General features: G+C 43.9%; 1 protein-coding gene across 1 annotated transcript; it reads right to left on the reverse strand.

Annotated features, from left to right (window-relative positions):
• Nucleotides 1-4462: 4462 nt before the first annotated feature.
• On the reverse strand, nt 4463-11228 carry LOC310794362 (olfactomedin-like protein 3B; the record flags this gene model as incomplete). Its single annotated transcript, XM_083656353.1, has 3 exons — nt 4463-5364; nt 8324-8636; nt 11112-11228. The coding sequence occupies 3 exons, from the start codon at nt 11226-11228 to the stop codon at nt 4580-4582; spliced, it is 1215 nt and encodes a 404-aa protein (XP_083512479.1). The 3' UTR covers nt 4463-4579.
• Nucleotides 11229-12864: the final 1636 nt, after the last annotated feature.

Raw genomic sequence — 12864 nt, forward strand, 5'->3', positions numbered from 1 at the left:
CAGTTCACCCTTACCTCCGTCTCTGTTTGATGATTACGCTTGAGCGATCTCGCCCGCCTTCGCTTCCAAGGAGGCGAAAAACTCACAAAAGTCCACGTTATCCTTCAGTCAAACAGTCCAACACGCTTTCCTTCAGTCATGTTATTTTCTGTACAGGGTTGGATGTGTATAGTTTTTATGTACAGGCGTCTGTTGGTTAGTCTATGTATGTTTTGTTTTTCTTAAACAGAAAACCAAGTTAAAATAGGCCTAGATCAAATTCTTGACATTCTTAATGTATGTAGCTTTGTCGGCGACTGAGGAAAAAACCTAAAGTCAGAAAAAGGTGGACTTTTTCCTCGTTTCTGCTGATGGACATGCAACTATCTTGATGTGGATTCTGTCACAAATCATGAATACTGTGGGCTCTGTGTATAGAAAGGGATGAGGTGCGTTATTTGGATTAGCTGTGTCAGATGCCTGACCTGCAACAATATAGCTGTAACAGTCACGTGACATCTTTTGCCCCGGAAGTGAGTTTCCTATTCATTTTCTCCAGCAAAAATTTAAAAAATAACATCGGGGGAAAAAACAAATTTTAAATTTTTCACCCCATCTTCAGTTTTTGTTTTTGCTCCAAGTGAAATGTTTTATGGTCACTCACGATTCAGTAGGTCACGGGGTGGCTTGGTTGGTTCCAGCCTTAAAACTTTTTTTTTTTAATGTCTATGGAAAAAATGAATGGGAAACGCACTTCCGGGGCAAGACACGTCACGTGACCGTTGAGCTCTATACTGCCAATGTATTAAATAGGCCCCTGTTTGTTATTTGCTGTCTTTACAATAGCTTTGTCAGCAGTACTATGGAGATTCAATGAGTTCCGGTTAAGACAGATAGAAAAAATGCACAAAATTCTATATTGAGCATAATACCTATATTATTGTCCTATATTTGATGCTATATTGTTCAAGTGAAATGCGGTAATGCAACTGTATAACTTTAAATTAAAATCCCAAATGTCAAACATTTCGTAACTGGTGTACAATGGCAGTTCCATATGTGTTTTGCGATCAGATTAAAAATGTAATTTGGGTCAATGTGATCTCTATTTTCTCTCAGCTCTCCAGCAGGTTTTGACCTTCTCAGTAGGGGTTTCTATCTCACATTTCCCAGTGTTGTGATAATAATGGAACCACAATGTGATGATGTGATGCTTTGAAGGAAAACCGTGTGAAAACAGTGAAAGATTGCATTTGGTACCGTGTGTTACAGATGATGTTTTTCGATATTGATTGAAAAACATCCTCGTGTTCCAGTTTATCTGAACCGCCGCAGCCCCACACAACGGCTGCGTCTAATCAGATAACGGATAACAGAGTTGTTTTCTTGGCACTGGCCGTGACCGGTGTCTAGACGACGGCTGATGCTTCATCCAGACAGCAGCGTAAAAGAGTATCCTCCTCCTCGACAAGCTCTGGAATAGTAATAATACCGTAGCTGTAACTGCTCTCAGTTGCAGGGCCATAGGATGAGCCGAGCATAAATCACACTCTACCGAGATAGACGCCATTGAAACACGGGGGGGCCCAGAACATCCAGAAGGCAGCAGATGCGGATAGCAGAGACAGGAGCTGTTTTAGCCATTTCCTTTCTCCTCCATAGCTCCATAGTTTACCCCCAAAGGCAGGCAGTTCACCTCAATGCAGCAGCAGCAGGACGTGAGACAGGGGAGAGTGCGGGGGCGGCTGATTGGTGGACAGGCCAGCATCTATACACACAGCAGTTGTATTCTCTTCTCTAATTGGCACTTGTTGCACCGAGAATGAGTCATCATAGCTCTTGCTTGACGTAATTTCCGCATAGCATAAATAGCATCTCTCCACAAAATGTGACTGTTTGGAAATAATTGCCGACGTTCACATCAGTCGATTCGGTGGTGAAAACTCCTTTTCGAGACTAAATGGCATTATTCATAAATTAGATTTCTTATGTCTGATTTGAGTGTAATATTTGGAAACTAGTGGTTGAATAATAATGTCGTTTTTGTTCCTTTGTGTTCTTTTTCCAACGCGTACTTTATGACGGCCATACATACGGTATGTTTCCTTGACAATGTGGTGTGTGTTTTCATAGTAGATATAAATCCTGTTAAACCGATTGCCTCAGTTTATATGGACTGTTTTAAGACCTTCTAGCTTTGGCTATAATGTTGTAATGTTTCTTGATATGATCTCGTATCCCTTCCAACTGTCATGGATAGCAACTGAATTGACAATTTTTTATTGAACACTTTGTACTTGCACCCAATAGAAATGTTTGAGAAAATATTCTGGTGATTGAAATCAAAAGTTGTTCGTTCAGACAAAAGGTCTATTATAGATAGTTTCCTTTTACCGTAGATCCCGGATCATGATCAAGACTCGTAATATGAGGCCCAACGTGTAAGAAACTAAACTGGAATAGCATACTTCTGCCACAAAATTGTCATTCTTTTTTTTAGCAGTCTGAAAAATCAGCAGTGACAAAAGAGTTTGTTTTTCCCCCATGGGGTGTGATGTATTATTACCTATGGTTCTGTGACATGATTATTATTTGTTCCTTTGATTAAAAGACTTATGCAAAATGGGCTCTGCTCTGTTTGTTTTGTGCAATATATCATCAGATGACAGCCAGTGGCCTAACGAGTGACAGGGAACAAATTGGGGATGAGATTTAGACAAGACAGTCTGAGTCAAATGGTCAAATTAGCTGAGAGGACGTATCCCATAGTAATGAGACTTGATAGCAGAGCTGCACCACCCTCTGATAAACTGAAAGACATTTGCATGGAAATAATTTTGTTTGGTATATTACCCAGACAAAGGGTGGTGCCATCCAAGGATAACATTCATCAATTATGGTGAAAGAGTCCTTAATTTGATTTAAAATGTGATTTTACGGAAGACTTGCATAAATGGACCACAACTTAATGAAGAGTGTACAGGGCGTGGGAATAGAACAGAACTATTGTAGGTTTGAAATACTCTGGCATGTAGCATTCCAGTGATACTCAACTTGCAGCCCGCGGGCCAGATGCGGCCCGCGATAGGGTGTCAGGTGGCCCGCCGACCATTTTCCACAATTGTTCTCTTTGGTGACACCAATGGTGATAAGCGGTAATTGCAGGTGGGATCCAAACAGTGTTGCAAGTCAGTTTGGTCGGCCATAGTAAAAACCCGCAATGCTAGCAGAGACTGGAAAACATGTAGCTTGTTATCGTCCTACACACCAAGAGTTGTCGGGGGACCCTCCAGTAACCTGCAGCGAGTCTATAGAGACAGTCCGCATGTCTGGGAACGCCCACAAAATGTTAAACGGACTGGCGTGCGAGTGGGGTAAAACCGCCCATATATCTCATGGGCTGACTCACCAAAAGATGGTGCTGCGGCTCTAAACTACAGGTTTGGGGGTTCTAGAGCAGAACACAAGACGTCTGCTCAGATGTGCGTTTACTGCGGTGGTTAAATCCCCGACCGTGTCTGCCTGGGCTGGGCTATCAGCTAAATTCTAACTTTGCTGAATGGATAGAACGGGGGTTTTTACCCCACCCTGACCCCGCCCCCAGCCAGGCTGAGCCAGCTAAACCAGCATCTATGACGAGACGTGGCCTCAACCTATTGTGTTAGCTCCGCCTACCCTGTGTCACCACAGACACCAAGTTCACAAATGCTGCAATATTGAAAATGCAAAGGCTTCCATCAGTGGGCCATAGGCTCAACCACCATTGTGTTAACTGACATTTAACTGACATTTATTTTACATGAAAATCTTTGAGATGATAAAATAATAAAGTGTGACTGAGCTCCATCTAAGTTCTCAAATATCTGCTCGCCCACCCAGGCACTCAGATACTGTGTGCACAAAGTCGACCAACTGACCGGTCCCAGAGGTAACTCCGACAGCATCAGAGATGTTTGGTTCATTCCCTTCTTGGAGAGAGCCTCTATTGATTTGTTTGGGAAGAGGGTTTACTCTGAACAGATTAGAGAACTGAACTGAACAAACTGAATTAAACTTTGTTGCTTGTTGAACCCCTTAAGAGTGGTGTTTTTATGTCAAACTCTGAACTGTTTCTTTTTGATGAATACCATCTGGTTGGGTTGATTATTTGGACTTGCCTGTGAAGGACATTTTTCTTTTGTGGCTGGTTTTCATTGTACCTCCAATACACTGATTTCTATTGAACTTCCCTGTCTCACTCTGATTGCTTTGGTTTTTTGTTTCCATCCTGCTCGGTGGTTCAGTTTATACTATGCTACAGTATGTGGGTTCAGTGTGTGAGTGTATGGAGCACTGATTCATGTATCCACGTGGAGGATTGACCTTCAAAAATCTTAACGTTAGAATTGTCAGCCTGGCACCCCAAAAACCTATAGGCAATCCGTTACAGAAAAAAATATCAGTAGCCTAATGTTTGTTTATTAACTTGGCCCCTGGCCCCCCTGTCACTTTGAAAAAGTGGCCCCCTGCTGGGCAACGCAAGTTGAGTATCCCTCATTTACGGCGACTATTTCTTTGATTTGTCCATGTGCCACTGCACAGCCATCACTCCCCCCAGTCATCAAGCCAAGAGTTTCCTCTTCATGGTTAGCCTGTAGAGGATCTGGTAGCCGTCGTCCCAGGCGTAGAGCTGCTTCTCCTCGGGGTTGTACTTGAGGCTGGCGTGGGCGCCGTACCTCCGGGGGAAGTAGAGCAGCGGGGCCTCCTCGCTGACCACCATCTCGTTGACGTCGAACACGCACTGGACCCGCGAGCGGCTGGGCAGGCGCGTGTTGTACACCACGTAGAGCGTCCCGCACGCCACGAAGGCCGCCTCCGCGTTCTCCCGCGGGCACCGGGTGTCCCAGATCTGCTCGATATCCAGAGCGTCGGGGTCCATCTTCGCCAGGTTGATGTTCGGCTCGCTCTCGCTGGACGCGTACAGAAGCCAGAGGCCCTCGTCGTCCGCCGCCAGGTCCGCCACGGTCTCCGGGTTGAGGCTGTAAACGGGCGCGTGGCCGTCCACGGGAAACATGGCGGTGTCCGCCACCGAACCGCTCAGCAGGTCGTATTTCACCACCTGCACGTCGGTGTCGGCCTCCTGTTTGACGTAGTACAAGTAGCCGTTGTAAACGGCACTGCCGGGACCCCTCCACAGAGAGGGCAGCAGGATCTGCCTGCTGTGGTTGACTCCGGGAGAGCTGGAGAAGTCCAGCACCGAGTCGAACTGGTAGACGCCGTCTCCCTCGGTCCCGTTGAAGACGTACACCTTGGAGGACCGCGGGTCCCTGGTCCACATGCCCTTAGGACTGCCCACTCTCTTCAGGATCTTCACGGACCTGATGCTGGAGATGATGTCCACGCAGTCTGCAGAGGGAACACATGGTGGTTGTTTAAAGGGCCACCTTGTCGATTTCTAACCAGCTTTGTGTCATTATAAAATCGGTAGTGTATATACGCAAATTAACACTGTTTCACTTCCCTCCATCTTGCCTGGACCGAGAGCTCCCCGTTCATTCACAGAACTTTTTGGTCCAAATGACGTCATCTTCACTTATTCTTATTTTTGCCATGGTGCCACTATTACTGTCACTATCACTTCTGGGTCCAAATGACATCATCATTATGACATCATTTGGACCAGGAAGTTCTGCAAATGAACGGGGAGCTCTCGGTCCAGGCAAGATGGAGGAAAGTTAAACATTGTTCATTTGCATATATATATTACCGATTTTGTAATGATACAAAAGCTGGTTGGAAATTGGCAAAGTGTCCCTTTAATAATAATGATGGAAAAATCATGTTCACTTCCTGTCAGCGCCACACATTGACGAGTATCACTTCTTGTATAAACACGCCGCACGATAAGAACAAGCCAAACTGTCTGGCAAACGCCACGTCCCCAGATGCTCCCCCTCGGATCACAGCTTCGCCAGACACCAGAAGAAGTAATCATTCATGTTTTTCGACCGATTCATATGAAACAGCATATGAGCACAGCAGGTGTAATGTGATAAACTATTCACATCGTGCATTTCGATTTTTCCTCCCTTTTCACCATCAGTTCATTTAGCATATCTCTGTAATGTATTAGAAACGTGTTTTTGATATGCAGCACACATCAAGCAGCTGCAGCACTCCATATCTGGCTTCTCCAAACGAAAGCAAATTCAAAGCAGCGACGGGGGGAATTGAACGCAGCCCACATGAGAGGAAGCAGCACAGGTGTAGCACACAGATAGTATAAAGCTACTTCCCGTCAGAGAACTAATTTGATAAACGGTAATAGCCTCCCCCTGCCGTGCTTTGCATGAACAAAGGACATGATTCCCGATGGGTCTAGAACAGAGGTTTTCAAAGTGGGAGGGAGGCCTCTCCATGGGGGGGGGGGGGGCTCCAAGCAGTTTCAGGGGAGGCTCAGTGAATGGAAGTGAGAAAATATGACATTAGTTATTAATGAGCATTAATATAAGGAGATCTCATAGAATAGCCTAAATCTGTGTGATTTGGTTAAAGAGGTAGTTCAGTTGTTCTGAAAATTTGAAAATAAAATATTCAAATAAAAGATATATATTTTATTTATATTTAAAATATAAACAGTTTTTCCACTTTCCCAGAGTCAGAAGCAAATAAATGCCTTCAGAGAGACCTTTTTAAAACTGCAATATCAGGCTATCAATTGTTGAGTGTCTATGGGGATAAATAACATCCGTTTGCCGATTGCCGTTAGTTATCTTCCTACTTCTTATCCCTGTATATTGATGTAACCGCTACGCTGCATACAGACACTAAGACAAATTCCTCGTATGTAACTTGCATACTGTGGCAATAAAAGTGATTCTGATTTTGATTCTGATTCTGATCATAATGATCCCATAGGAATCATTGGAATTGAGGGGGCTCCTTTTTCCAAGCTTTGTTTGGGGGAACCCCACAGTCTCAGACTTTGAAAAACCCCTCAGGTCTAGAAGCAACATTTTGCATGATGCTCCCAAACATGAAGGGGGTCCCCGCAATGCAGTAAAACTGATTTCAGGTCAGTTTCGAAAATAATTCACAATGGGCCACACTGTATGCAGAGCACGCTGAACACATGAGATGTGAGAGTAATGCCACTGACCTCAGGGCAGCTGTCCTGTCCCTGCTCTCTGCATTACCCAAGAGATCTCCTGCACAGAAACTGGCCTCAGCACTGCTAGAGTCATCTACTCTGTATGTGACCTGTCACCTGACCGGATGAAGTATATATATTGGATGGCTCCAGCATCATGATACAGGGCAAAGACTTTTCTATATTATAAGGTTTCATAATAGTACTACCCAATTCTTGTTTGGTGTGTTATTTTTTTGTTTTTATAGTTATTATATTTTTCATTTCATTTTTTATTATTTTTGTCACACACACAATACAGTATAGTATTAATAGTACCCGAGTCCAGACTAATTTTCAAGACTTGTGACTCGAGATATAGTGACTTGATCATAACACTGGTGGCACCATAGGAATGTCGAGTTGGTGTGTATTTGGCGACAATCAAATGACAAAATATAGATCTTTTTCACTTCATATGCACAGGTTCAGAGCAAAATGCTCATGTCTGAGTAGTATTGATGGGTTAATGGGATTTGACGGTCGGTCGGCTGTAGTGGACATTTTGCATGAAAGGGTTAAAGGTTCCTGATTTACCTACGTAAATGAATGATTCAGCAGTTAGCCTACATTTAGCATCTCAGCATTATTCATATACAGTAGCAGCATCCCATGGTACCAGAAGATTCTAAAGACAAACTGTGCCCGGCTATACAGCACAAACAGGAGGGAACGCCACACTAAACGAGTTGCATCAAGCCATAATTCTCATGGAAAACATGACCAGTGACTCGAAAACACCCAGCGAAATGACTTGTAACAGCCCTGTGTTTGTTTTCCCATTTTCCAGTAGCATGGCTTTTCCAAGACAGTGGCCCTGCAAAAGGGTTAGTGTAGTGTAGGGTTAGTGTAATGTAGGGGTAGTGTAGTAACCATTGTACCTGCATGGGATATTGAACATTTGCTTATTGAGGAGGCTTAGCCTACTCAAGGTCATTAGCTGTTGGTCTCTGGCTTTAGCTGCAGTGTGGCACATTTTTGCTGGGCAGAAAGGAGGCGTCTCTCCCCAGACTAGGTCTGAGGATCAGAAACCGGATAATCCTCTGAAGTTGTACCACTATTTTCATGTCCTAAAGTAACTATTTAAGTAACTATAATTGTGTTAGTACATTTCAAAACATAATTAGTTAGATGACTAGTTACTGCAAAAAGTAAGTTACTCCCAACACTGCTCACCAGAGACACTGGAGCGCACCTCCTCCCACTCCTCCTCCTCCTCTTCATCCCCTCTCCTCTCCTCCAGGCTCCAGGCCCCCTGCTGCTCCAGCACCCTGTCTGCCTTGGTGCAGGCGCGCGGCGAGGTCTGGGCCTCCAGGTAGTCCATCTCGCGGTCCACTCGCTCCGCTCGGACCAGCGCCCCCTCCAGGTCTTTGAGCAGCGCGCCGTGCTCCTGGCCCAGCCCCTCCATGCTCTCTGCTGTCAGCTTCTTGAAGTCCTGCAGCTCTGTGTGGTAGCGGCGGGTCTGCTCGTGCCACAGCTCCATGCGGTCCTATCAGACAAGGGCAGCACCAAGGCGGAGTAGTGTTGTGAGTGATCTTGGATTAGGCAGTGTTGGGCAAGTTACTTTCAAAATGTAATATACTACATATTACTAGTTACTTTCATTTGAAAGTAATAAGTTACTTTAAAATATTACTGTCTGTGTAAAGTAACTCATTACTTATGACACTACTTTTGCATTACTTTCACCAAAACAACAGCAGCAGCAGCAGAATGACATCGCCGCCTCGGAACCATGCCGAAAAATAATTTCAACCGCCTTGAAGTCAGTGTAAACAATCCAAAATTCTAAATGTTATTCTTTTCCTTTGTTATTGTGATCTATAGTGGTTATTTGCATAAAAACACAGTTTGATTAGGAAATGATTGTATCTTTATTTAAATATGTGCTTTGATAAAAGAAAAAACTCAATTTGTAACTTGAGTTACTTGACAAAGTAGCTGGTACTGAAATCCTATAAGTAATAAGTTATGTATATAACTACTTATATATATATCTATATAAATAAATGACGTAATGTAATGTTATATTACTGAGTTACTACTCAAAGTAATATATTACATGTAATCTGTTACTTTTGTAATGAGTTACCCCCAACACTGGGATTAGGTCTAATGATTTCCCGTCAGACAGGAAAAAACCCTCTGAAACTCTGTTCAACTTCTAACTTCAGTAATAAATCCTAGATGAATTTCCCTGATATCAGATATGCAGTTTCACTCGGAGTGCAATGGCTCACATCAACAAAGCACCCAAATAGAATAAAACATGCGCTGCGCTTCCCTGTGCAGTGATTGACACAGTCAGATTGACAGGTGAATTATTCAGAATGAGAGGCAATAACAGATGGCGTCTCCTGTCCTCGGTGGCCTCCTCCTCTGTCTCGGTTTCATCTATTTTCCTCTCTTTGCTCGCTGTGGGCCTGTCGACCGTCAAATGCAAATGTAATAGTTCAATGAAAACATTGGGATGAATCACCGTGTTCATGCAGAAGTTGTGGCGAGAGGCCACACGGGGGGACGGAGAGAGACAAACGCAGCTGTAAATAGATTACTCGTTTTATTTGATAACGGGGGCTTTTCATTATTTGCGGTTGCCGATGAAAGACAACAATATTTGTAGTATGCTCATTCTGCAAAGACATTCTTCACACATTGTCGAAACGAATAGGCGACGAGAAGTGTAAAAACAGAAACACTTAGCATTTAAATTGCATTACGTCGAAATTACTTTATGCTAGAGTCTGCCCTTAGTTATAGGAAACAGACTGTTTGGCAGCACAAACACGAAGGAACCAGGCGTTTATTCCCCTTGGAGTCCATGACACACCATTACAAAAGAGATGTGTTTACCGCCAAATATTTTTGCATGCTGTAGTAGGATAATCAATGAAATGGATGTGCTGCTGTCTCAGAACCTTCCTCATTTAGAAACACACACATTTGAGCGTACAGTAATGTCATCCCTCCACCAGGGCACTTCTGTTGAGTGACACAATTTCATTCCAACCTTGTGCCAGGAAATGTCTTGTGATTAGGGCCGTCGCGATGTTTGATGTAACTGCCATGGAAGCAAAGGTTGCTCTTGTACTCATTAGTGTTGCCATCGATGGAATTGTAACGGTTGACGGGTAGAAATTGAGCGTTGTGCTGCACGAGAGAAAGGAGAGCGAGCTCTGAGGCGCACACAGCCTGCATGCATCAACTGATCTTCTCCCAGAGGCACCCGGCTGTATAAATGTGATGAGCTGGGCAGAGATTGCATTAATTGGATTGCTTTCGACATTAAATTCCGATCAAGCAGGAAGCACAAACCTCGCAGGCAGCGACTCTCATTCTCATAAAGTTACAAATCTCTTCTCGGCCATTCTGCGTTATTGAGCGCCTCCGATCCTTAAATTGTATAGTGGAGATCTGCCACACTTTTTATGCACGGAGACTAGGATGCACGATATTGGATTTTCTTTTCTTCCGATATCGAATATGCCGATAATTTCCAACTGTTTTGAAATACGCGCGCCTGTTTTTCCACCTAATTTCAGAGAACATCAAGTCTCCTGTAGTGGAAATTAACACATTATTATGCCCACTCTTATGATGGCCTAACATAAATACACTGCTTTTTAACATGTACACATTCACTGGGCAAAATAAGAAAACTACTTCATATTTTTTTTATTTATGTATCATTTTCTTTCAAAGAAAACTGTAAGATTCATCGGATTTACACAGACTCGGATTATGCTCTCCCTGAGATAATCCTGACTATATAGCCACCACAATTGACCTATTTCACAAGTTGCAAAGCAAATAAATAAAACGTAATCTCTGTCCGCAGAGATCATGTGATCATACTGTATATCGGCAGAAAGGTATTTCGGGCCGACGCCGATATTTAATTTGAAAGCCTTTATCGGCCGATATACCGATGCCGTGCCGATAATCGTTGTGTGTTTTGCCTCACCTCAATAGCCAGCATCCTGTTCTCCAGATAATCCATCAGGCCCTGGTAGTAGTACTGCTGGCCTCTGGTGAAAGCCCAGGCTGTGGAAACAAGGAGGACAAGGAGGAGCTGCTTCATGGTGTGCAGAAGATCCACTTGACAGCTCACTGTCCTTTGTCTGTCCAGCTTTTACAAGTCGGTCCTGGTGGTATCCCTCCTTGGCCCTCCTTGGTCTTCTTTAGAGCGAGCTGCCCTCCTCAAGAGCTCCGCACAAGGTGTGAACGCCTGTGTAGGGTACTACCTACCACCCAGGAGTGCTGCCCTGGAACTGTGCAGAGAGGTGAGAGGGACACAGAGAGAGAGAGAGGGATACAGAGAGAGAGAGAGAGAGAGAGAGAGAGAGAGGGATACAGAGAGAGAGAAAGAGAGAGAGAGAGAGAGAGAGAGAGAGAGAGAGGGATAGAGAGAGAGTGGGAGGCCTCAGTGAGAGTTTCCAATTCTTTGACCGCTCTCACTTTGCTGGAATGTTTTCACAAACTCTCAGGGAGGAGCCTTGTGCCTCTAACCCCTCTCTGTCCTCAGAAAAGTTAATAGAGAGCCAAAGTGAACGTCACTTCCTGCTTCAGCACTGTACCAGGGATTTTCATCCGCCATTTATTTTCCCATAGACATTTCGTAAAATGCGTATAGAAATAGTTTTACTTGTTCAAACCAAACGGTACAGATATATTTAGAAACAGGAGAGATCGCATAACATTTCACTCGGACCAAGACGTTTAAAAAAATGCGGGTTTAAAGAAAATATTTTTTAGATGTTTTTTTTTTTTAGTTTTGGTCCAAGTGAAATGTTCTATGGTCTCTCCCGATTCTAAATATAGCTGAACCGTTTGGTTTGACGAAGTAAAACTATTTTTATAAGCATTTTACAAAATGTCTATGGGAAAATAAATTGCGGGAGAAAATCTCTGGTACACTGCTGAAGCAGGAAGTGACGTTCACTTTGCCTCTCTATACACTCCACTCACTCGGCGTGTGTGTGTGTGTGTGTGTGTGTGTCAGGCACGTGCACACATAGACATGAAAGGGGGCTTGAGCCCCTGCCTTTTTTTCAGTCTGTAAAAAGTGCCTTTTTTTTTTTTTTTTTTTTTTTATTATAATACATTTTTCATTTTCATTCCAACAACACATGAACAAAACAAACAGCTCAGACACATGAAAAAATAAAATAAAAAGTGCCCTTTCCTGACCATGAATGCATTTCTAATGATGCTTTGTATGGAAATTGCCCTTTCCATGCCATCACTGAAGGCAGCATTCAAAGAGAAATGCCTTTTCCGAGCTCTCTTGGCCTTGAATGCACCATTTGTAATAGGCCTCTGCATGGAGCAGTGTTTTTCTAAACCGCCCCTGAAGGCACCAACCCAAAAAAGCACGTGGCCCTTCCCCACCCACTCCAGCAGTGCGCACTCCACTCAGCCAGAGCAACCATGCAGACGGACAGCAGCAGCACAGGCGCACACAGTCTGACAGATATATCAGTCAGTGAACGTGAATCAGGTATGTATGTTTGTCAAAGTCTCATCCTAAAATGAGATATTCCTCTAAATCTGGTTAAAATCGGAATATTTAAAATGAGTTATACCCCTAAATTGGCCTTCAAATTGCCTCAAATTTCCGCCGCCGCCGCCCTCCGGACGGCGGCTGTAGTGCCCTTTTATGAATTTGAGCCCCTGCCCCTCTAATGTTCTGTGCACGTCCCTGGTGTGTGTGTAGG

The sequence above is a fragment of the Poromitra crassiceps genome, assembly GCF_964638095.1.
Source record: "Poromitra crassiceps genome assembly, chromosome: 20".
Classification (NCBI taxonomy): Eukaryota; Metazoa; Chordata; class Actinopteri; order Beryciformes; family Melamphaidae; genus Poromitra; species Poromitra crassiceps.